Genomic DNA, 25,419 nt, shown 5'->3' with positions numbered 1-25,419 from the left:
GCTGGGCCGGGCAGGGTAGGGGTCACAGCTGCTCAGAGTCAGGGCTGGACTCCCTGGTCCACACTCTCTCAGGTGGTTTTGGGGGTGACCTGAGGGAGGGGAGCCCCGGTCCGATTCTACTCCACAGCAGGGGGAAGCAGAGAGCAGCCAGGAGCATCAGGACAGAGGGTGGGGCTGCCCAAGTGGAGCCCCAGAGGGAACCAGCCCTCAGGGTCCACAGGTGTCCAAGGTTCAGTGCTCGGCAGGAAGTTGGGACTGACTGTGCCATCCGCTCCGGACACAGTAACCATATTAAAGGGTCGCATTCACAGTGAACCCCAGGACACCCAGTGAAAGGGGCACAGTGGCCACGGCCAGGATGCTGCCAGGCCGACAGCCCCACTGGGCCAGCCCAGGAGAGACCACTGGATGGTTTCCAACAGCGGTCATGTGGTCGGACATAAGGAAGGTGACTGTGACCTCAGACCTTGGAGGCCAAGTCTGATTTTCTGGACATGCGAAGCCATGGAGGAAGCTGGGTGACAGTCACCTGGGCTGATGGTTTGGGTGACTCCCATCTCAGTGAGGAGCCCCAGGGGGGTGTAAATTTGCATAAACCCAAACCCTCACTGCCCCCCTCAAAGCTCTGAGAGGGAATAAAAGGATATGAGTAGAACCCAGAGCTGCTGTGGTGTCTCGGAGGCAGAGCTCAGGGCGTCCACACCATGGCCTGGACCCCTCTCCTGTTCCCCCTCTTCATCCTCTGCACAGGTGCTGCCTTCCGGCCCTGCCCGCAGGCTCAGGCCCCCCAGAACCCTGGGCTGGGCCTGCCTCAAACCCAGAGTTCAGCCCAGGCACAGCCTCAGAGTGGGACCCCTCCTTGCAAATGGGTCCTTCATTCTCAACCCCTCTCCCATCCTCTCTTACAGGCTCCGTGGCCTCCTATGAGCTGACCCAGCCGCCTTTAGTGTCCGTGGCCTTGGGACAGACGTCCAAGATCACCTGCTCTGGAGACCTACTGGACAAAAAATATACATATTGGTACCAGCAGAAGCCAGGCCAGGCCCCTGTGCTGGTCATTTATGAGGACAGCAAGCGGCCCTCAGGGATCCCTGACCGATTCTCTGGTTCCAGCTCAGGCAAAATTGCCACCCTGATGATCAGCAGGGCCCAGGCCGAGGACGAGGCTGACTATTACTGTGAGTCAGCTGACAGCAGTGATTATCTTCACAGTGACACAGGCAGACAGGGAAGTGAGACACAAACCCCCTCCCCGTCTGGCTCACACTCTCCTCCAGCCCCAGGAGGACTATGAACAAAACAGTGACAGGTCTGGCCTGGTTCCTTAAGGTCTGAGCCCCCGAGGCTGCCCCTCCTCCCAGCCCTCCAGGCAGGCTCTGCACAGGGGGCTCAGGAGTGATTATGGACTGGCAGGACCAGGCTGGCTCAGTGTCTGGGCTGTGGTGTTGACTTGAAATAAGGCCTGAATGAAGGACAGACAGCGAGGGCAGAGACCCAGTGCTAGTGGACCCTGGATGTCCACATGGCGCTGACTGGCCACTCATCAACCCAAATCTCTTGGATGGATGGCCAGAACCACCCAGCTCGTCAGAGCTCTGGAACCTCCAGGATCCCGTGACAACCTGGGACTCCAAACGAGGCAAAGCAGCACAGTGGACAGAGTGGGGGCCGCCACGTCCCTCCTCCGGGCTCTCTCCTATTTCTCTCCTAGTTCTCTCTCCTATTTCAGACACAAGTGACTGACATTGTGACTTTGCAGTGCTGCCCTATCCATTACCTACACTATTTGAACCACATATGTAATTTTCAATTATCCAGTAAACGTTTTTTAAAAATTAGGAGAAACCGATGCAGTTAGTTTCCATAATAGGTTTTGCTTAACTAAATTACTTGAAACTATCATTTCAATATGTATTAAATATTAGAATATTGATACATTCTACACTACACTCTCCTAAATCTTTGAAATGTGCTGGATATTTCAGATCTACAGCACATCTCACTGCGACCACCCACGTTGCATGTTCAGAAGCTCATTGGCTTGTGGCCACCATGTTGGCCAGAGCAGGTGAGATGCATGAGGTCTCCTTGGGGTAACCGTGCCTGTAGTACATACTCACCACACCAAGAGGTGACGGAGGGTCCCAAGCCCAGAGTCTTTGCTGGAGAGGAACTGCTGAGCCATTTTCCACCCAGACCGGGGATACTGAGCGTACCTCAAAATGAGGAGATTTAATACATGTATCCGTGTGACTTCTTTCCCAAAGGCAAGATAGTAAATACAACTACAATTTTAAAGGTGGTTCTGAATCGTTAAACACATTTTTATTACAGTCTGTGAAATGAATGACAATAGTCTGTACGTTTTTAAGTAAATAGTGTCACATCATCCCTTTCAGTAGGGAGATCATTTCCATAAACCCCACAAGTCATAAAGTTATATTTTGTGAATAGATCTAGATGGAAAGGTGGACCATAAGGAATATTTTAGTGACATTGGATACGGATCACCTGAATACAGAACAGAGGGTGGTGACAGGAGGGGCTCAGGGGGCCTGGAGTAGGGATGGAGGAAACTATAGGGGGTTTTGAGGGGGGAGGGGGGGGGCTGAAACGTCAGGCTCTGAAGCCAGTCCCTTGGATGGAATCTTGACCCATGCATCCCTGTCTGGGGGAATCTGGGAAAATCATTTACCCTCCCAATGGTTACTCCTCCTCATGAGACTGGGGAGAGGTTGTGTCTTCAGCAGAGGGCGCTGTGGGATTATTTGGTGCCCGGTGAGGTGCTGCAGGAAACTCACCAAGGGTCAGGCATATACTGGGGGCTCAAAAGTTGTCATTCTATTAAAGTAGCTACATGTGTAGGAAGACGTCCATCCTGGGGGCACCAAGGGGCACTGTGGTCCTGGCTGGGACCCTCATAGGTCCATGTCCCCTGGGGAGGGCTCAAGTGCAAAGGGCATGACTGACGCTTCCTTGAAGACACCTCTCTTGAGGAGAGTAAATGTCTCTCTGAAACTCACACGTGGCCCTTCTTCTGACCCCAGGGAGTCCCCAGCGTGAGGCCTCTGGGCTCAGGGCTCAGCCAGGAGCTGAGACACAGGATGGGGAGGGAGGAGTAGATTTGCATTCACTGCTCCTCCCTTTGCGAGCTGCAAGGGGAGAGGATAAGACAGAGACCAGGAGAGGCCAGTCCAGCTGGGCAGCCTCAGTGCAGAGCTCGCAGAAGGACCTCCCACCATGACCTGGGTGCCCTTCTACCTCCTGCCCCTCCTGTTCAACACAGGTCAGAGTGGCCCAGGGACGCGGGGGCCTCCCAACCCCTCCCTCCAGCACAGTCCTGAGGGTCACCTGCCCAGTGTCAGTGCCGTCAGCCAACCCTTGCATTTCTGTCTGCAGGTCTCTGTGCTGTGCCTGTGCTGACCCAGACCCCGTCTGCATCTTCTTCCCTGGGAGGCTCGGCCAAGCTCACCTGCACCCTGAGCAGTGAGCACAGCACGTACTACATTGAGTGGTATCAACAGAGAGTAGGGCAGGCCCCTAGGTATCTGATGAAGCTGACCAGTGACGGAAGCGTCACCAAGGGGGATGGGATCCTCGACCGCTTCTCAGGCTCCAGCTCTGGGGCTGACCGCTACCTGACCATCGCCAACATCCAGTCTGAGGACGAGACTGAGTATATCTGTGGTGTCAGCTATAACACTGACGGCCAAGTTGGATACCACAGTGACACAGACCTAGGGGAAGTGAGGCCAAAACCTCCCTCCCTTGCCCTCCGTCCCACGGCACCAGGGTGAGCTGCTCCCTGTCTGTCCCCGGAGTCCTGACCTTTGAGTCTTCCCCTTGCAAACCCCTCACCCCCAACCTCTCCCCGAGTCACCCCCAGGGAGAGGCAGACACACATTAAAATTTAGGTGGTTTTGACGAGGTGGGATTCTGGGTCCTCCTCACAGGCCTGTGTGTGCAATGCTGGGAGAGACCAGCCCAGCCCAGGGCAGAACAGGACACTGGGACAGGGCTGAGCTGAGATGACCCTGTCCCCAGTAGCCCCCAGGCCCTACTCCAAGTCTCTCAGGGAAGGAACATGGATCTTGGCGTCCAGAGGCGACATGCAGGTCATGGTACCAAGTGTCCTGACTTGGGTGCCCCGGGTGCAGAGCAGGCCCCTGGCCAGGACTGAGGGCTCAGCAGGAAGCACTGGGCATCTGGGGAGGGAGGATGGGAACCTTGACCCCATGGTGGGTGCAGAGCTGGGTCCTTAGGGAGTCATGAGGCGGTAAGGGTGTCTGTGGCAGTACAGACTTGGAGCTCGGCCGGGCTTCTCCTGCTGGGGAAGGGTCTCAGCTTTGGTGCCAAGAATGGCTCCCCATTCACCCACAGGACGTTCTAGGGACCGGCCAGCACCACGTCCACTGGGACAGCAGCAGGGATGGGGAACGGGGATGCTGAGCTGGAAAATATGGTCCCCTTACCCCAGTCGGACCCCCAGTGACTGAGGCCTGAGAGGCAAAGTCCAGGAGCTGCCCGTGGCCTGGAGGACTCCACGGGGGCAGGAGGGGAGGAGGCGTTTGGTCTCCTGGAGAGGGATGGACAGGGGGCCGGGGGCAGGACTGGACAGGACATCAGAGCTCCGTCCTGCAGTGACCTCTGTCCCCGACTCTGCCGGGACTCACAGGGGACACAGGGCCCTCTCCTGTCACCCCATCCCGGAAAGGGTTGTTCTCTCCAAGGGTTTGCTGTGACTTTGTCCCAAACAAGGCCTCCTGCAGGTCCCACTAGTAGGGAGTGTCCTGTCCCCCTTACACTGTAGGAAAGGGAGCCAGGAGGATGGCAGTGAGTAAACCCACCCCCATGCGGGTCCCACCACATCCACACACCCCGGGGCCTGTGCTGCTAAGAAGTGAAGACAGCAGGAGCCTGTGACGGACGCACAGAGGGACAGACGGCATGATGTGAGGACAAGGATGGAAAAGGGAAGACGATGAGACCATACCATGCTGTGCTTAGATGGCGACCCACCAGGGAGGGATCTGCCCCTATGGACTCGATCAGAGAGAGATGGACACCCATTCGAGGGCATCTCTCTGGTCAAGGTCATAATAGGGTCAGGGTCTGGGTGAGAACTGTCATCCTGTCTGTGAAAGTGACTGATGAACAGGGTGGAGGACGGTATCTCCTCCCAGGTTGGTCCGCACCTGTGGACATAGGATTAGTGACCTTATAAGAAGAGACCAGAAACACACCCCCAACCCCGAGTGAGCCACTGAGACAGACCATCTAAGGACAGAGCCAGAAAGCGCCTTCAGGGAGCCGGGAGAGAGCTTGCACTAAAAACAATATTAGGGCATCTTGATCACGGACTTCTGACCTCCAGAACCTTGGAAAATAAATTTGTGGTGTTTAAGCAACATGTGGGTGGTATTTTTCCATGGCTGCCTGAGCTGACTAAGACAGGAGCGGGGAACACTTGTGTGTAGGTGTTTATGGGAGCATTAGTCTTCATTTCTCTGAAATAAAATCCCAAGGGTACAATTCCTAGATTGTACAGTAATTGCATGTTTAGTTTCATAGTAGCTGCAAAGCTGTTTTCTAGGGTGGCTGTACCACTTTATAGTCCTACCAGCAACACCTGAGCCACCAGTCCCTCTGCTGCACAGCCAGCATTGGTTTTGCCACTGTTTTTTACTTTAGCCCATCTGCTCCATTCTGACTGGTGTGTAGCGGCAACTCTCTAGGGTGTGATTGACATTCCCCTAATGACGCATGGGGACCATCTTCCCATGTGCTCATCTGACATCTGTACATTCCCGAAAAAATGTCTGTTCACATCATTTCCCAAATTCCACTTGGATTTTAGTTGTTTTGTTTATTGATTAGTTTTGACACGTTTTTTCATGTATATACAAGTTTTTGATGAACGTGTGAGTGGAAAGTATTTTCTCCCACTTTACTGGATTTTTCGACTCCATGAAAAGGACTTTTATAGAACAAATGCTTTTCATTTTAATGTATTTCAATTTATCTTCTTCCTTTCACAAATCATGCATGTATTGTCAAGTCCAAGAATTCTTGCCTAGGTCTAGATAAGGAAGACATTTTTCCTTTTATTTTTAAACATAAAATGAAAAAGAATGTATATGTTGATTTGAATCACTTTGCTGTGCACCTAAAACTAAAACAACATTGTAAATCCACTATACTTCGAAAAATAAAACTTAAGAAACTTTAAAGAAATATAATAAAAACCCTGCCAGATGTACCTGACCAGTGTCACTGTGTCTGCTGCTGGAATTCTGGGCTCTCGCAGCAGCATGACCGTGGTCCCCGCAGTGCCAGCTTCCAGCACTGTCCAGCCCACCACACGATAACCTCATCCCCAGAGAGGACGCCTGTGTGTCCCCAAGGCCCAGAGGGGAGCCCAGGAGCGGACTGAGAGGTGTGTGCACATGCTAGGGCAGAGGCAGCCTTTCTCACTCAGCACCAGAGAGTTCTGGGGACCTGGGCTCAGGCCTGGAACTCGGGTTCCAGTTTAACTCCTCCTTGGATCGCAGCTGTTCTCTGCTCAGCAGGGAGCCGGTCACAAGGCCAAAGGTGGCAGGAAGGAGATTTGCATGAAGACATCCCTTCTGAGCATAAGAGAGGCCCAGAGGCCCCACCCCAGCTGTGAGCTCAGGGCGTCCCCACCATGGCCTGGACCCGTCTCCTGCTTCCCCTCCTCACTCTCTGCACAGGTGCTGCCCCCAGGCTCAGCCCAAAAAGTGACCAGAGCTCAGCCTGGTCCAGAACTTCAGCTCAGCACAGGAGCTGCCGCAGGGGGCATGAGGCTGCAGGGATGAGACCCTCTTCCTCACCCTCACTCTCCTCTCCTCTCTTGCAGGTTCTGTGGCCTCTTCTGCGCTGACGCAGCCACCTGCGGTGTCTGTGTCCTTGGGACAGACGGCCAGGATCACCTGCCAGGGAGACAGCTTAGGAAGCTATGATGCTCAATGGTACCAGCAGAAGCCAGGCCAGGCCGCTATGCTGGTCATTTATGGTGATAGCAACCTGGAGTCAGGGGTCCCTGACCGATTCTCTGGTTCCAAATCAGGCAAAATTGCCACCCTGACCATCAGCAGGGCCCAGGCCGAGGACGAGGCTGACTATTACTGTGGGTCAGCTGACAGCAGTGGTTATCTTCACAGTGACACAGGCAGACAGGGAAGTGAGACACAAACCCCCTCCCCGTCTGGCTCACACTCTCCTCCAGCCCCAGGAGGACTATGAACAAAACAGTGACAGGTCTGGCCCAGTTCCCCCAGATCTGAGCTCCCCAGGCTGCCCCTCCTCCCAGCCCTCCAGGCAGGCTCTGCACATAATCCAGGCTCTGGATTATGGCTGGCAGGACCAGGCTGTCTTAGTGCTGTCTGGCCAGGTCGGGAACTTCGGCCAGAGGCCCTGTATGGAAGGACAGACAGAGCGACACATCCCTCCAGTGATAGTTTTCCCCACAATTCCATGTCGTGGTCACTGGGCCCCTCTTGGCCCAACTGTCTAGGATTTGACCACAGAATGTCCCATCCCATCTGATGCTGAAGCCCCAGGCCCCCATGGCAGCTGGGATTCTGAATGGAGCACACCAGAGCAGTGGGCATTCTAGCATCTACCTCCTTCTCTCTTCTGGCCTCGTCTACTCATCCACAGCTGCTGGGAGCCTGTGACAACTCACAGCAGTGCCCTCACGGGGAAATGCTGTTGGTGCAGAAAATGGCCCCCCACCCCAGTTTATCCCCCTGGTCAGAGAGGGTCAGGTGAATGATGGCTGAGGCCACCATCCCCAGGCTCTGACTCAGTTTAGGATGACCCGAATGGGCCAGCTTTAACTCTCCTGCAGAACCCCGAGTCCCCATTTGTGTGACCAAATCCCGGGTCCCTCCCCTCTGCCCAGTCTCCCCTCCTCATCTCCTTCCAGATTTCCAGGACATGCACTTAACGTCTCAGAATCAGCTTGCAGGGAACCCGATCTAAGTTGGCCAGCTGTTCCCAACATGCTCATCAGGGTCCCGAGGAGGTTATATATACCCGCAAGTCTCTGTTTTCCCACCTGAATCCACAATGTGCTCTTCAAAATCCCCAGTTAGATCTGATTGCCCTTGAATTTTTATAAAAAGGTGCATTGGAGACCAATAAGCTACAGTGAGAATGTTGGTGAAAGAAACTGGCAAAAAACGATTTCTCTATCCAAAGTGATGACTGAAAACTGTCACCACTATCATGCTGTCCTATGATTAGGTGTTTTAAGTGATGGGGACCACCAAGAACATCTGTCCTGTTTCAAAGTAGGGCCCCAATTTCACAGTAGACGCCCCGTTATACCAAAGCCTTAGTTTTCATCTGAAGCGGGATCCAGGGAGGAACTGGGTTGAGTTTTGCACAGCTACTGACCCATCAGTTGGCTGGATATGTTTCTCCTTCTTGTAAAGAAATAAAACCTTGACATCCTACAATGCATGGCTTTCCTCACAAAAAAAGCCAGTGTCCAAACTCGTAGACGTACAATGAGGAAATTTCTGGGTGACCTTGGAAAACAGTGAATTTACACCCAAAGACCATTTCCCTGGCAAATGCTTAAACAAACATGTGACAACCTGAACAATGGCACAAAGATCTCCTGCTTCACACAGAATTCTAGATTCTCCAGGGGAAAGGCCCACATTAGAAATATTAAAATGCCACCTGTGGATTTTTTTTAAAAGAAAAGCCGAAAGTTTCCTCCAAGTGCACTCCTGTCTTGCATGAGGGTGGATGTCTAATTTGGAGGATGGAAACCACATGGGAAAAAATTACGTTCAAAAAGTATTGACAATTACAGATTATTAAATGTACAATTAACTTGTCACACTAATGGACCATGAACCAGCAACAGATGGTATTTTATGCACCGAATCCCTAAGACCTAAGCAGTAATTCCAGGATTCCTCCCGAGGCGAGATCATGAAAAGGCTGCCCTCGTTGCTTTGAATCTGGAGTGTGTTGTCCTTGGGCTTTCTGTTCAGCCCCACGGGGAGCAGGGCATTGTCAGCCTCCCAGGTGTCAGACGGCCCCAGGGGAGGTGCAGCAGCGCCCCCAGAGGCAGTGGGGAGAACTGACAGGAAGAATCTACAATTCAGGCTGAGAATTTCCCACAGCCCCCTCCTGGCCCAGTCTGGTTCTAGAACACTCAGAAGAGGCTATTATTTAGGGATTAAGACATCTCTCTTCTCTCTAGCCCCCAAGTGAACTTGGCGTTGTCATTCCCTCTCTCAGCCCCTGCCTTTCCCTGTCAAGTGAGCTCCTCGAGTCCTGGGCTCCCAGTCACAGAAGCAAATCTGCAGACATTTATGGAAGGCAGTGACTGGTCAGCCACACGGGACAGTAGACAGGGCTCAGGACCAGAGGCACATGCAGCAGCTAAAGCCCCAGCACGGCTGCATGGTGGATACTTGGCAGGGGAGAGGCACTAGTAACTCCCCCGAAGGTCTTCAGCCCTCAGGTAAAGTAGGGAAGGCCGAGGGGTTTGTCTCAACCCGCCTGTGTCAATCCTGTTCCTGCTCCCTGGGCTCCAGCCTGTGCTAAGCAGCTGCAAAGACCCGGATTTATTACGTGTGAATCCCCTTTGCTCCACCTGAACACATGTCACTTCTACCCCTCAAATTCTTAACTCAGAGAACTTATTACACTGGCCCTGAGCTGGGTTTACATCCCAGATCCCTCAAGTTTGCCCTGTCCTTTCAGATCCTCCAACACACCCGACTCCTCCCCACTGGCCAAGTCTCAGCCCTTCCCACGCTCACTTCTTACTACTTGGTTCTCCCCAGTCCTGAGGGCAGCTCCAGAGTTACCCCTTTGGGGAGGCCCCCAACCTCTGATTACAGAACAGCCTGCCTGTCATTGTCTGTCTCTTCTCTGGATTAATTATCCCCACAGCACACACCACGATGGGGTTCTTTCCCCATCACTAGTTTCGTTAACTGATGCATTTGTGCTCAGACTTTTCCTGCTTGGTCGGAATACATTTTTTTTTTTTTAATTTCAGGACTCACTGATGAAAAGCAGAGGCATGAACAGGTGGGACCTATTGTAGTCTCACCAAGATAAGTTCTCTGGGTGATCACAGATTCCACGTGGGACCCAAGATCTTGCCAGCATCCAGGTCCCTTGTCCCTATATGTTGGCCTTGCTTTCATTCTTGTGGATGACAGACCTCAGGATGGCTGCTGCAGCTCCAGCTATCACACCATGTTCAAGAGGAAAGGATCTGCGTCAATTCCTGCTATTTCTTTCCTTTACAAGAGCAAGAGTTCCCCGAGATAAACTCCAGCCAACTGACCCTTACATCCCATAGAACAGTGCTGGGCCACCTAGTCAAACCTGATAGCCAGAGACCTGAAAGAAGCAAGTGTTTGGCTTTTAAATAAACACTGCAGGCAATGTGTAGGTGACCGTGGTGGAGATTCTCTGCCAGGTGTGCAAAGCCACTGTGTCTCCTGCACTGCCCCCCACACAGGATGGAAACACCCTTCAAGCAGGGACTGTGTCCCGTTCATGCTGAATTCCCTGGAGGGAATGTGCCAGCCCAAAGTGGGTCTGAATGAACATTTCCCAGTGGGTGTGGTCCTAACCATGCCTTTGGAACTGTAGCCGCCACCCCGCATCAGGCCCATACCCAAAGCTGGCACCAATAAGAGTCACCCCCTGAGGGAGGTGTCCCCACTGCCCATCCCACCTGCGTGGCCTCCCACCACGCCACAGACAGGAGCAGGGATGCCTCCGTGAGCCCAGCCCCCTCCTCTTCCAGATGAGCCTGTTCATATCTTCACGGGTAATCTCAGCCCCTCGTGCCAGGACGTGAGGCAGACAGAGCCATGGAGAGGGAGTAAATCCTGATTGGGGTCACCATCCCTGGATCAGGGAAATCACCACCTGAGCAGTGGGCTCTGAAATCTATACCTAGAACTGAGTCTCCGCCTCCAGTGTGGAGCAGCCACCAGGGGGCAGCAGAGGTAGCCCGGCAGAGCCACCTGGAGGAGTGGTGTCCTGGGCATCAGGGCTCCAGTGCAGGGGAAGGAGTAACCAGGACCTCACACCTGATGACAAGTGTCCTTCCGTTTCTACAGTGTCACCTTCACTCTCAAGTACATGTTTCTGTCTCCGTGTGTCCCAAGTCCTGCTCTTGGAGACGGTGCCTGTTTCCTTGCCCCACACCCACTGCCAGCCCACCTAATACTGCTAAAAAGCCACCGCTGTCCAGAAATGCTCATCCTCCCTGTGACCACACGTTGCCACTCCCTTCCCTGTGCTCGGAGCCCCCGTCCTCCAGACACAGCTGCTCCTACTCCCTGGAAGCTCTCCCACTGCCCTCACACCTGTCCCTCCACTTACCCCTTACAGGGAAGGGGGGAACCAGAAATTTCCACACTTCCTGTTTCCCAGTGTCTGACACACAGCAGTCACTCAATCAGCTTTCCGTAATTTTGATGTTTATGACATATATATTTTCCCAGCAACTGAAGGGAAATGGATTAGGACTGACATTCCCTTGCAGAGTTATTAAACCCTGAAGCCCCCTCTCATTCTCTCACAGAGCAAACATTTCTTTTAGCCCCTTGTCTGTTCCTGCCCCTGGGGCACGACGGGGACACTACAGCCCCAGGAGCTCACAGCCCAGGGCAGACACAGCACCGCAATGGCCTGGAACACTCCATGTGCTTTGTCAAACTGTGAATTTTATTCAGTCTTGGGCCCAGGAGCTGTGATAGGGGGGAGAATCCTGTACAGTCTAAGCCTCTTAGTGTTGCCCGTGGAATGAGTTCAGAGAATACAGACCCACCTCTGAGCTCTCAGTGGCCAGGCCCGTCCAGGAGCGAGGCCAGGACTCAGACTGGGGTGGAGATGTCACCCCCAGACTATGGGACAGCAGGTGGAGGAGGATCCCCCGGGCCGAGGCGGGGTCTGCAGGGGCCACCCCTCCCTCTCTGTGTCCCTGGGGACTGAGCCCTTCTCTGAAACCACAGAGCTCCCCAGGCAGACCCCCTGGGCTCCGGCTGATTCGCACCCCCGGCAGCTCTCTCTCCAGCAAGGGGATAAGAGAGGCCTGGGAGGCGCCCTGCCCAGCCTAGGCCTCGGGGAGCAGACTCGGGGTGCCTCCACCATGGCCTGGACGCCCCTCCTCCTCGGCCTCCTGGCTCACTGCACAGGTGCTGCCCCCAGGGTCCGCCCACCCCTGGCCCAGGGCTCGGGGACAGGCCTGGCCCTGACTCTGAGTTCAGCAGGGCGCTGCCCGTGGGGACAGGAGACTCCTGGCCCTGCCGCAGGATGGGGGACTGGAGGGGCCGAAATCTCCCCACTGTGCTCACTGCTGTGTGTGAGCCCCGAGGGGCTGTGCCTGCCAGAGAAAGTGAGGGGCGTTCTCATTTGTTCAGAGGCTCCATCCACCAGCCAGGCCCATGGGCCCCTGGGGCTGAGACTGACGGGAGGGGGCGCCCTCGGGGCCCAGAGAATCTTTGGAGCTTAGTCCAGGCCAGGCAGGTGGGGGTCTCTGGACATGCGTTCTTCACCTCCAGCCCACATGTCCTTTTCTCTCCTGCAGGCATTGTGTCCTCCTATGAACTGACTCAGTCGCCCTCGGTGTCGGTGCCCCTGGGACAGACGGCCAGGATCACGTGTGGGGGGAACAACATTGGAAGTAAATATGTTCAACGGTACCAGCAGAAGCCGGGCCAGGCCCCTGTGCCGGTCATCTATGGTGATGGCAACCGTCCCTCGGGTATCCCTGACTGGATATCTGCCTCCAAATCGGGGAACATGGCCACCCTAACCATTAGCGGAGTCCGGGCTGAGGACGACACTGACTATTACTATCAGTCATATGACAGCAGTTATAATCCTCATGGTGACACAGGCAGATGGAGAAGTGAGACACTAACCTCCCTGCCTGGCTCGGCGCTCACTCCACCCGCCTCGGAGCAGCTGGAGGACAGGCCTGAGGCTCCAGTGTCCTCTGTGCTCTCAGGACCTCTGTTTATGCTGCTGAGAAATGGCGAGTGGGGATTCGGTCCTGAGTCATGGAGACTGTCGTCAGCACCCTTGAGCCAGAGGGTTCCCCTTGCCAGCTGTGTCCTAGGACAGCCGTGTCCCCTCTCCAGGCTCAGCTTCTCCACTGGCTTCTCTCAGGAGGGGGGGAAGATTCCAGTTACAGGAAGGAAAGCTTCCGGCCCCTGGTGGCTGCTGGTGGCCCCTGACTCACGGAGCTCATTCTCGTCACTTGTGCCTGATCGTCCTGCACTGAGACCCAGGGCCTCCCCGCAACACCCTGAGGCGGGCCCTCAACACCATTGCCCACAACCCTCTAAGAACTGGGCTTCCCCACGATGCCTGTTCCTTTGTAATTTGACATCTGAAAATTGTCATCAGAAGATTGTAAAATGTTCACATCACTCCTTTACATATATTCATCAGAGTCTAAAAATCATCATGATTTGATATCCACTGTCCTTAAAATTCTTCTATAACATCCATCTTTCCTTCTGCTTAGACTTGTTTCCATTCCACATCCCTTACTACATTTGGTCTGCTCATACATTTTCATACCTGAAAATCTCATTCATTATCCTATCATACATCTCTGTCATAATAATGTACATTCATTTAAAATTTTTGAATTTGTTTCATTTCCCGTGATTTTAAGTGCTAAAAGTTTCCTCCCACATTGTTATATCCTAATTATTAGCAGCAGAGTTTGATCAAAACAGCATAAATGCATTGACATTTTCATAAATGACTATTAACTAGTGTTGATTCATGGATCCGTCAATTAATATAATTTACCTCTAGAATGAAGTAAGTCCAGCATCAAAGCTGTCCTGGCTTGCGTTTCTATATGAAACATGGAGAAACTTTGGTCCATCAATAGGAGTCTTGTAATACAGTGTCACTGCCTGATATGAACTCCTTCCTAGTTATATGCCAAAAATCGTTCGTGGTTGATGGTCAAAAATAGTTTCTCTAAATGATTTATCAGCTGACAGCTCCGTTTCATACTCTTGTAATTTTGTGGAAAGCAAAGGATTGGACGGACACCACCCGACTTCAAGAGGACTCGTGTGAGAGGCAGTTCGATGCACCTCCAGACCCCTCAGGGATGAGGGCTCATTGCCTCATATACTGGGAGAGCCTGCAAGCTGGCTCCATCCCAGAGTCAGCCTTTCGGGGAACCACCCTCAGAGAGGTGTCACCCAGCCACTTGTCATTCATTTTCTCGGGGATAAACACCGAGAAGGCTTGAGCGGAACTTACTAGTTCAATGTATTACTCCTTTACTTAAGAGGCCCCTTGTGTAAGAAGATATAAAGTTTGGGGAAAATTTAAATATCATCTTAGTGCAGCTTTGCCAATATGATATCTTTTGAGAAAAATACTTGCATCTTATCATGTGTTTTGAGTATATGCTTCCTCCAAAACCTGAGGCTGACTTGAATCGTTCAATCTATGGAAGAGTCTGACCGAGTGATGTAATTTGCACAGCCAGTCCTCACTGCCAAATGTACTATTCGGACAATGTCCTGTTGGAAGCCTTCCCACTGTATTTGTCAATACAAGTAAACATGTTAGTGGGCATTTTGAGGAACATCATAAATCACTGAAAATTAAAAAGATGTGTCTGGTGAGATCAACATTAAAATGATGTAGATCTTCTGCGTTCACTTATCTACATTTATAACTTTTTAAAAACAAGGTAAGTCACAAGGCTATTTGTCGTTATTTAATTAGCAACAGATACTATGGGACACCATGTGAGAAATAAATGTCAGAGTATTTAGTGGTTTGGCTTTTAGTAAGAATGAAGTAAGAATCGAATATAAATCACATTAGTCTTGTTAGCCATCAGGACGGAAGCATTTCCTATGAATGGAACAAGGATGTGAGAATGTGTAAGTCTGGACCACCCTCCCAGGGTCCCAAGAGGATTCACCCGGCTGATAGTTGCTGGTGGAACAGTTAAAGGACCAATGGCTGCTACAAAGCCACCCCCTGCCAAAGTGGGGTCTCCTCGCCGTGGGAGTGTACCCCTCCCAGGTGTCAGTCCAAGCCTTTGGAAAGGACCTGGAAAACAGGTTCAGCCCTACAAATATAAACCCACCTGGTCAGGTGGGGCAGGACCTGCTGGGCACTGGCCATGCCCACTCCAGCACAGGGAAGGGCTGGGCAAACCCTGCAAAAAGCAGTTCCTTGAGCTGGAGGTAACTGGTTTCTCCCAAGTTCCAGACACAGCCAAGACTAGAGTGAGATGAGTAAGACACCCTCCTTGTCTGAGAAATTTAAGGAAGTGCCCCAAAACTCAGTAATCAAGAAAAATAATATTTTGGGAATTCCCTGGAGGTCCAGTGGTTAAGACTCCATGCTTTCACTGACGAGGTCACGGGTTCAATCCCTGGCTGGGGAACTAAGATCCCATAAGCCCCATGGCACGGCCAAATTAAAAAAAAAAAAAAAAAAAAAGATAAATAATATTTAATGCAATATTTTTAAAAATTGAAATTAAAGCCCCCCAAAATCCATATGAGTAAAGCACTGAAACAGTAAGTAAAGTGAGGATCTGACCATGCACTGGTGTGACTCACCTTAAGCACCCCCACCCCAGGACAAGCCGGGACTCCAGGAAGATGAAGAACAGAGTCCAGCCCCTGCACCCCTTCCTCCCCCTCACGGGAACCCCCCGCCCCCACCCTCAGGTCTCACGCCTCCCACGAGCCACATTTTCTGGGCGTTGCCTCCCTTGACAGCTGGTTTCTGCTGCCCTGTACCGGGCCCTCCCCCTCGGGCTGCATCCCCGGTGGCTGGACTGGGAGAGTTAGAGGTTAAAGCATGGAAATTTTCCAAAGCCCCCAGTTCCAGGCTGGGTCCCACCACCATGTCCAAAAAGGCTGGTCCTCCCGGGTCTCCGGCTGGTACTGGTAAGTCCCAGGACACGGTCTTTACACCAAGTAGCTGTGTGTCTTAGGAAAGAAACTCTCCCTCTCTGTGCTTCAGTTTCTTCATCCGTAGAAGCTACCAGGTCGGTGAGTCTGTGACGTCTCCAGAAGCAGTAGGATTCTCTCCCCATTTGCTGGAGGACAGTGCAAGTGGGGGGCTGCACCCCCAGGATCGCCAGAGGAGCTGGGATCTTCAGGGTTCCCCGGGCACCCTTCAGAGGGGGCTCAGGAACCACAGAGCCAGATCCTGATTCCAGAAGCTTTGTCATATCTCCAGACGGACACTTTGTCCCCCTCTGCCTCAGACCCTCCAGGCCCCAAGAGTAAAACACTGAAGATGTTAAGAGAAGGACCAGCCGCTTGAGTTTTGGGGATGGTGGGGAGTGGGGAGCTGGGGAGACCTAGGCCTGGGAGAGAAGACTCCACTCTGACTATAGGCAGGTGTCTGGGGCCTGTGGGATGTAGAATGGGCAGGGGGCTGACCAGCAGGAGGCAGGGGGCGCCCCTGACACGGGAGCAGGGCAGAAGTGACTGGACATGACACACCCCTCCACTCCAGGGGAGATGGGTGGGGGCGGGGCACAGAGGAGCCAGGGACCCTGAGCAGGGGATCTGCTGAGCAGGACAGCTGGACCCAGACCTCTCTGGCTCAGCCTGAATCCAGCCCTCGGCCATTCTCAGTCCAGGGAGGGGGTGGGGACAAGTCTGGGCGGCCAGAGCTGCAGCTGCACCAGCTGGGAAGGCCCTGCCCATCCCCCGAGGGTCCCCAGCGTCCAGCCAGACCAGGATTTCCGATTGCAGCCACCACAGGAGGATGTGGTCTGCGGTGGCGGCTGCCCAGAGACCGTGGCAGGTACAGGGTGGAGGCTGGGGCACAAGTGGAATCACCGAGTTCAGGGACAGCCCCTTTTTCTCCCCGAAATCTGGGGCTGTCCCCAGTGGGTGGGGGGGACCACAGCTTCTGGGCCCCGGGCAGTGGGTGAGCATCACACCCACACAGGGGTGCGGGGAGGGAGCAGATTCAGCCTGGACCCTGGGGCAGGGGCAACGCAGCCCCCAAGGTGCAAGGGGCCCAGGTCCCAGGCTGGAGTGGGCCAAGCACCACAATGGGGAGAAGCTGGACTGAATCAGGGCCTCCCAGGGGCTCCCCCATATCCTGCATGATGGCTGGTAGGGCACCCACACCCCGTTACTGTTCAATGCCTGGCCCATGTCCAAGGCCAGGGATCTGTCTGTGTGTGCTGTATAGTCCAGCCCTCAGCACCCGGCCCGGCAGCCTGGGGTTCCTCCAAAGCTGCCTTATGAGTTTGGTCAAACTGTGAGGTTTTGATCACCATCATCACCCTCCTTCCCTCCTTCCCCCATCACAACCGTCATTATCAAGAGCTGTGGAGGGTCTGGGATTTGTTCCTGCCCGCAAGCTAAAAAGTGAGCCTGCCGCAGTGCACAGATGCTGGCGGACACAAGATGCTGGGTTGGAGACAAAGGCCAGCATGTTACTCCCAGCAAGAGAGGCAGCCGGCATACCAGCATCATCCTGCGCTGGTTCTCTGAGCCCCACAGGCTGATGCAAAGGGGCCAGGAGACACCCGCACATCCAAGCTGGGGACCCCGAATCTTTTCTGCCGGACAGTAAGCATGTTTTGCTCCAGAGGGAGACGCTATCTCTACCCTCCAGGGTCATTCATTACACAAACATACTCGAAAAGATGATCCAAAACAAAGGCAATCCGTTCCTTTGCTCGTGAGACGTGCAGAAATACAGAGATCCGTGGACATTGTCTCCCAGGGACCCTCATCTATATGAAGAAAATGAAGTCCCAAGCTGTGTGCCTGTTAACGCATCCCATGGAACAGGCTGGACTGATTTTCACCAAATGTAGCAGGAAAGTTAAGGAGCATCGGCCTCAAAACATGGGCCGGGGCTTCCCTGGTGGCGCAGTGGTTAAGAGTCCGCCTGCCGATGCAGGGGACATGGGTTCGTGCCCCAGTCCGGGAAGATCCCACATGCCGCAGAGCGGATGGGCCCGTGAGCCATGGCCGCTGAGCCTGCGCGTCCGGAGCCTGTGCTCTGCAACGGCAGAGGCTGCAGCAGTGGGGGGCCTGCGTACCGCAAAAAAAAAAATCACGGGCCAGACACCTCTGAAAGGGCCCTCCCAGGAAAGTCACTTTGGGGTCCATCCCTGGGAGGCCTCTTTCAGATTTGCTGAACCAGAAGATTGGGAGGGCTGCAGAGCTGGACTTAAGTTGACATAGGTATTAGAGCTCCTGTGGCCAGAGAGCAACTGGAAAGCCAGAGGGTCGGTGCTGGCTGTGACAAGTGGGAACTTGCAACCTGCCACTTGGAGTTCTTCCTATACCCGGCAGCCTGACAGCACCAGGACCTAGAGGGAGGGGTATGCCCTGGAGCTGCGTGAGGGCCAGGCCTCTTGCCGGTGTGGCATCAGGAAAGTACGGAAGCTGCTTGAACATCAATTTCTTCATCTTCAAACAGGGGAGAAAAAAAAAAAAATCTCAGCTCAGCAGGGAGCCGGCCCGGTTGTCAGCACTGGATCGACAGCATCCCTCTCATCACTGGATCGTGTGTTATCTCCCTGGGCTTCAAAACGGACCCCAGCCTAAGCAGACACGTGATCACACTGATCCTCAAGGCCTTCCTACGGCAAAGGAACTGCCCCTATTTTACAGATAAGGAAATTGAGGCCCAGAGGGAACCTCGGTCTGGTTGGTGTCAACATTCATGACTTGACGTTTCTCCTTGAAAGAGGGGTATAGAATCACTCCCGCAGGGCCCTTGCCTGGCTGAGAAGCTGAGTGAGGAGTTGACCAGGGACACTAGCCAGGCTTGGCCAAACCAACCAAGGAAGGGCGATCTTGACTGGCCGGAGTGAAGGCTGCAGGGACCAAGCCAGAGGACTGGTCAGAAGAGAAGCCCCAGCCCACTGCACTCAGGCCTCACTGACTTATTCCACGGGAACTTGGCTGCCCTCCTCGGCCCCTCCAGGCCCCAGGGAGATGCTCCACAGCCCAGGGACGCAGTTGCAGAACAGGGAAGGAGAATAGGGCAGGTGTGCCCGACCCAGGGACCCGGGGGCGGGGCTGGTGGGCGGGCTTTGCTGTGAAGCCCTTGAGCCCTGGATCCTGACCACAGCAGAGCAGTTAGCAAAGGCCCCCCTGGGAGAGGCCCCAGGAGTAACAGCCATGGACCCTGAAGGGGGCCAGGTGCTGGGTGCAGGGACAGAAAAGGCCCAGGCAGAGGACAGGGCCACGAGGGCCAGGATGCACTGGGACGGCCACTGCCAGCAAGGGGAACTGGGGGCACCTGCCGGTCCCCCTCCAGGGAGCCCATACCAGCAGGTTGGCCGAGGCGCCTTTGACCCTGAGGGCACATGAGGCCCAGGTCAGGCCAGATGGGCCCATGAACACCCCAGGGGTCAGAGCTCTGTCCCCAGGCAGCCCTGGCCTCTCATAGTACTGGGCCTGGCCATGGGCACCCATGGCCTGCTGCCCCCGATGGCAGCATGGCCCCCCACATGGAAGCCCCGGGAAGTCTCCAGCCTCTGGAGCCTGTGGGACAGGTAAGAGGCCGAGGGAGTTGTGGTACAGGGGGACTGGAGGTCCCTTTGACGGGGTGCAGGGGTGAATGACTATAGAAGAGAGGGGCAAGAAGGGAGAATCATCCGTAAAGAAGGGGCCTGAGCAGACAGTGGCTTTATTTAAAGTGTTGACATTTTGTCTAGTGTGAATTTGTTTGTATTGATTTTTCTCCCTTAATACTATATTAAAGTATTATTTATCTCAATGACTGGATTTTTTTGGTGCCCCTTAAGTTTTGTGCCCAAGACTCGTGCCTCACTTGCCTTGCCCTGGACCTCTGAGCACGGAGAAACAGGGCAGCAGGGGCAGGACGTACCCAGGACTAATCACTTTAGGGGCAGCAGCCCCACAAGGCAGGTCCTGCCATCATCCCCAACTTACAGACAGGGATAGAGGTCCAGAAAAGTGAGGCAACCTGCCCAAGTTCACACAACACATGGGCACGGTCCCAGGACTGTGGAAATCCCGGGACTGAACAGGCACCAGCATGTCCTGTGTTTTAAGAAAATGGTGCAAGAGAAGGGGCAGTTTACAAGGCGTCCAGAGAAGGAAGCAAGGGTTTGGCTTGGTGTCCCCCAAGGAGGCCAACTCCTCAACTAAATTCCTGAGTGTTTAACTGGGGCCAAGCCTGAACCAAGCGGGGTCATATCCAGGCATTGGGCAGACCCATGGGTCATTTTAGGAGCAGTAAGATGGGAGGGGGGATGCCCGAGCTGGTCTTACAGATCCAGGGTGTTGACACGTGACGGGGCGCTCCAGGCAGAGGGAATGGTGGGGGGTCCGAGGAGGAGAGTGAGGTGGCACAGGCCCGCAGGGGGCCTCCAGAGCCGGGGAGAGCGGGGTGCAGACTGCTGGGGTCTTGTACACCTCATCCTTTATCCTGGGGTCCAGGAGGAGTCACTGAAGGATTTAAGTGGGGAGCTGTCAGAGTCAGGTTAGTGTTTTGAAAAAATGGCTCCAGATCGGAGACCAGTGTGAGGCCAGATTAGAGGATGGAGAAGGGGCAGTGGAAAGGGGATGGGGAGGGGGTGCTGGTCCATGGTGACCAGGTACCAATATCTCCTATGGAATTGGCAAGTGAATTTAAAGTGACATTATCATGATGGGGAGGAACGGGCACAGTCACGAACTGTCTATAAAAGACTAAAATGTACACCCTTTTTAGCAATACGCAGTGAGTCATAAAAGAAAGCGTATTTCTTTAAATTGTGTAATTCCACTTCTAGGAATTCATCCTGAGCAGAGGGTGGGGGGAACAACCAAAGATGTAACCAAAGGTTTACAAGCAAGAAACTCAACATTATTAATGATGGGAGAAAACTGGAAATAACCTAGATATCCAGCAGAAAGGGTGTGACAAAATACAGCATGGAATATCCATCGTAAGGAATCTTACACAAACCTCCAAAATTGTATTTCTGAAATTGGGTTTTTAAAGTATGTGTGCATTTTCAAAAGCCTGTCAGAAAATGTAGAAAAATGTCAATGGTGTGTCTCTGGCAGGTGGGCTTTCATCTAGTTTCAATTTTTTACTTTATAATTTTCTGTAGTTATGAAAATGTTCACAAGAAGATATATTTCATTTTTATCTTCGAAAATAATTTTTAATACCAGAGTACTATGTGTTCTAAAAAAAGATTAAGCACAGAAGTATATTAGCCTGCAACTAGCTTTTTCAACAGTCTGTTGAGATTTTCTGTATCAGCCCATATGAATCCCCCATGTTCTCCACACAGCTTTTTAAGACTTCAAAGTTTGGATGAAGCAGCATGTCTTTAATGATTCCCCTGTTAATGAACATTTAGGTTGTTTCCACTTAAAAATGTAAATTACAAGAGATGCTACATGGAGACCCCCAACGTGTGTAGCTGTGTATCCATACTAAGTACACTGTGTATCTCCACGGGATAGATGCCCAAAAGTGGGATTGCTGGATCAGAGAGAACAGGCTTTGAAATTTTCGTAGGAGATGCCAGTGGTCCTCCCAAAAGTCTGTTCCAACTTACTCTCACCACAGTGAATGACAGTGCCTTTCCCTCTCCATTGTTGCCAATAATGTGACAGGGTGGATCTTTTTTTATTTTGCATGTCTGATGAGCAAAAATGAGAACAAATGTGTTTGTTTATTTGATCGTTGGTGAAACTTATTTTTCTTTCATATTTTTATTGACTGATTTTATTTCTTCTGTGAATTCACCAGTCATAATTTTGCCTGGTTTATTTTTCGTTCGTTTGGTTGTATTTTCTTAAAGATCCATAAGAAACTCTCCATCTATTTGGGATAGTAACCCCTTATTAAGTATGTACATTGTAAATATTTTTCCCTGATCTGTTTTACAACTTTTGTTTGTGGGGTCTTTCACCATAAAACCTTTTTAACTTTTATATGTCAGATTTGTGGTTTTTCTTAACAGTGTCTGTGATCTGTGGCAAACATAGGGAAGGCATATTCATTTCTATTTTTTTCTATTTTATTCAGGTATTTTCATTGTTTTGGTGTTTGTTTTTACTTCACCTGGAGTTTATTTTTGGGTAGGTAGGAATATAACCTTATATATTTTCCAAATGGAGAGCCAATCATCATATATTTGTTGAATACAAACATAGCTTTTATCCAATACTGAATTATGGATTTATCACATCCTCTCTGTGGTTCTGTTGATCTAATGATCAATTCCCACATCCTTTCCACCCTGTTTTAATTATTGTAGCTTTACAATGTGTTTCTGTACCTGGTAAAGAACAACCCCGTCGTTATTATTCTCATTCAGAATATTTGTGTCTCTTCTCCATCATTATTCTTACTGTTGGACTTCAGAATTGGTTCACTAATTTTCAAAAATTATTCCTTTGATGTTGTGCTTGTAATTTCATGAAGTATATGGATTCATTTGAGGGGAACTGATGTCTTTGCTGTTGTGTCCATTAGTCAAGTTGTGTTATATTTTATCCATGCAAATCTTGCACATTTTCTGTTAAGTTTATTCCTAGGACTTTTAATAGAATTCTTATTGAGGTTGTCAGTGTTTCCCAAATTTCATCTCCTCAATAGTTCCCTATTGCTCTTGTGTTCAATCATTTTGGTTAATTCTTGTATTAGTTCTAATAGTCCTTCAGCTGATTGTCTTGGGTTTTGTTTTGTTTGTTTGTTGAAGTAAACTAGCCCATCATCTGCAAAGAACAATTTTATCTCATTTTTCCTAACACACTCTTTGCCCCACCTCATCTCACTTCATTGGCTCGAATCTGTAGAATATGATGAATAATAAAAGTAAGAGTGGGAACCCTGACCTTTAAGATGGTTTTACCTTTAAATGTGAAGGTTGCTATAAGTTTTGGGAGATACTCTTTATCAAGTTGAGGATGTTTCCTTAGATAATTAACTTAATAAAAGGCTGGATATTTGCTTTATTTAATCAGAAATAAGTGTTGAATTTATATTGCTGTTCTGTTAAATTTTGTTTCAAAAATCTTATGTGCACACCTTAAACACAACCATGACCAAATAGTTCCACCGCTCAATTGAAAAAATTCTTGTCCCAATGCAAAGGGTTACCTTCTGATTTAGATAAACTGCATTGGGAGATACAGGGTGCTAAACAGGCTCCTCACCCTCCCACCATGATGCCCCCCACGCTACTGACCAGGGGACCCCACCTCCTCCAGGAAAGGAAGGTCCCTGGGATGTGATGTGACACCCAGATGTCTCTCCTGCACCTCCCATGCTTGGGGAAGGATGGAGCCCCGCTTCCCAGGGCTAAAGTTGCTGGTGGAGTGGGGTCCCCCCTCAGCCTCACTGAGGACAGACCAGCCCCCATGACAAGGAGGGTGGCCCTGGGGCCTCTGTGCAGCTGCAGGTGGGCCTGGGCAGGGGGTGGAGGGGGTGTCAGGAGGGTTTATGTTCAAGACTGTGTCACGGTGTGCTGCGTTCGGCGGAGGGACCAAGCTGACCATCCTGGGTGAGTCTCCCCCTTCCCCTCCTCTTCGGGTTCCACAGTGAAATTTGGGCAGATTTTCTTGTCTTTTCCCTCCTGTCTGGGGCTGGAGTCTCACTCTCCGGAGCCTGTCACCTTCACCCTCTAGGCTGTCCATTGCCCCCAAGCCTGTCATTCTTCACAGAACCTGGTGGGCATGGTGGGGACAGGCTCAGTGACCTTCCTGCCACGCCTCGCTCTTCCCATCCCGAGCCTTCCCTCCAGGCCCTTCTTCTCTGGATGCTGGGATGTCAGCTCCCTCCTCAGGGTGCCCAACCCCAGGGTCTGAGGAGAAGGGAGGGACAGAGGCCCAAGGAATGGGGGTCTCAGGCTGGGGCACTGGGTCCAGGGTTGTGGGAAGGACACTGGAAAGAGCTGGACAGAGCATGGGTGTCATCCTGGGATCTTTCTGCTCAGGGACCCAAATGGGGGCTAGTGAGGGACCCCAGAGCCAGGGGCCTTGGAGAGTGGAGGAGGGAACAGTACACGGGGGAAGGGTAGACGAATGTCCTGTTGAGAAGGTGGCCTCAGGGTGCTAGGTCCCCATCCTCCTCCCAGCAAGCAGGACACCCCAGGCCACACAGATCTCAGGACACTCGGGCCTTAAGGGTCACCGCACCCAGTTACACACTGGACGTGAGCCCCTAGCTCAGACGCCCAGCGTGGGGACTCCTCATAGGGACAGGTGACAGGAACTGACCCGGCCAGGCAGACAGATGTCCCAGGACAGACAGATCCCCAGCGGGACTTCACAGGTCAGGGGACCCCTCAGAACAGACACAGCCCCAGGCTCAGAACACAACGTTCACCCACATGGAAACTCTCATTTGTGGGACTCCCTGGACCCCAGCCCTGGGGCTGACACTCCCTCCACCCTGGCAGCCCTGGAGGGGTCTCTGTGGTCTCTGTGGCAGCCCTAGAGGGTTGGGAGCTGCGAGGCTGGTGTTAGGGGGACTGTGGGCAACAAAGCCCCCCGCAAAAGGGAAGAGAGCCTGAACGGGGGACAGACAGACGACCTGTATGAGGACACCAGACGAGAACCAGGGGAAGATCTCAGACAGACAAATGCCCAGGACAGACAGACACCCAGTGGAAAGAGGGGACCTCAGGGTGGACGCCAGGCAGCACCAGGGAGCAGAGGGTGGGATGTGGTTTATGGGACGTGGGAGCCTGAGGAAGAGATGGAGACTTGCAAGGGAGCCCCAAACTCCCAGGAGTCGGGCACTGAGGATCCCCCGACAGAAGGTGAGCGACCCCAGCCATGGCTGCCTGACCTCAGGGGAGCAAGGGCCCACCTGGGATCCATGCACTGGACTTTGGGCACCTGTGCCCGCTTCTCCTGAGGTCAGGGGCTCCCGCGATGGACGCTGCCCCAGTGACCTCCCGTCTCTCCCTCACTTTGCAGGTCAGCCCAAGTCCTCGCCCTCAGTCACTCTGTTCGCGCCCTCCACTGAGGAGCTCAACGCCAACAAGGCCACCCTGGTGTGTCTCATCAATGACTTCTACCCGGGCAGCGTGACGGTGGCCTGGAAGTCAGGCAGCACCACCATCACCAAGGGCGTGGAGACCAGCCAGCCCTCGAAACAGAGCAACAGCAAGTACGCGGCCAGCAGCTACCTGGCCCTGACGGCCAGCGAGTGGAAATCTTATGAGAAGGGGGTCAGCTGCCAGGTCACGCACGATGGGAAAACCGTGGAGAAGACAGTGTCGCCCTCCGAGTGCCCTTAGGTCCTGGTCCTCACATCCTCAGGGGACTGGAGCCACAGGACCCCTGGAGGGTCTACCCACCCACCCTGGTCCCCCCAGCCCTTCCTCCTGCACCCAATCAACTCTCAATAAAATGTCCTCATTGTCATTCAGAA

The 25,419-nt window shown here is 52.7% G+C and overlaps 3 protein-coding genes, 1 long non-coding RNA gene and 1 gene segment (V, D, J or C); 4 read left to right on the top strand and 1 right to left on the bottom strand.

Annotated features, from left to right (window-relative positions):
- The window catches only part of LOC125961261 (immunoglobulin lambda variable 2-8-like), a 66,576-nt gene that overhangs the window by 31,281 nt on the left and 9,876 nt on the right, over positions 1-25,419 (top strand).
- Positions 1-25,419, bottom strand: part of LOC125961265 (uncharacterized) — an 88,169-nt gene that overhangs the window by 54,510 nt on the left and 8,240 nt on the right. The window lies entirely within an intron of this gene.
- The window catches only part of LOC125961260 (immunoglobulin lambda-1 light chain-like), an 82,350-nt gene that overhangs the window by 50,348 nt on the left and 6,583 nt on the right, over positions 1-25,419 (top strand). The gene's annotated exons all lie outside the window — the stretch shown is intronic.
- Positions 1-25,419, top strand: part of LOC101270467 (immunoglobulin lambda-1 light chain) — a 162,038-nt gene that overhangs the window by 133,324 nt on the left and 3,295 nt on the right. For all 17 annotated transcript variants that reach the window (XM_049698064.1, XM_049698071.1, XM_049698065.1 and 14 more), the window contains one exon: positions 23,501-23,542. In XM_049698064.1, coding sequence (XP_049554021.1) covers positions 23,501-23,542 — 42 coding nt within the window. The remainder of the gene's footprint in view (positions 1-23,500; positions 23,543-25,419) is intronic.
- Positions 690-25,419, top strand: IGLL5 (immunoglobulin lambda like polypeptide 5). Of its 3 annotated transcripts, XM_049698091.1 has the most exons (4): positions 690-750; positions 909-1,118; positions 7,088-7,147; positions 24,963-25,419. In XM_049698091.1, the coding sequence occupies exons 1-4, from the start codon at positions 705-707 to the stop codon at positions 25,283-25,285; spliced, it is 639 nt and encodes a 212-aa protein (XP_049554048.1). In that variant the 5' UTR covers positions 690-704; the 3' UTR covers positions 25,286-25,419. The 3 variants fall into 3 exon arrangements, with proteins under 3 accessions (XP_049554048.1, XP_049554046.1, XP_049554047.1); XM_049698089.1 differs by lacking the exon at positions 7,088-7,147 and having other exon boundaries at positions 909-1,178; XM_049698090.1 differs by lacking the exons at positions 690-750; positions 909-1,118 and adding an exon at positions 6,657-6,731 and having other exon boundaries at positions 6,878-7,147.

Source organism: Orcinus orca, chromosome 15, assembly GCF_937001465.1.
Source record: "Orcinus orca chromosome 15, mOrcOrc1.1, whole genome shotgun sequence".
NCBI classification, from domain to species: Eukaryota; Metazoa; Chordata; class Mammalia; order Artiodactyla; family Delphinidae; genus Orcinus; species Orcinus orca.
The sequence above is the reverse complement of the archived record's forward strand: the minus strand, read 5'-3'. Positions and strand labels throughout refer to the sequence as shown.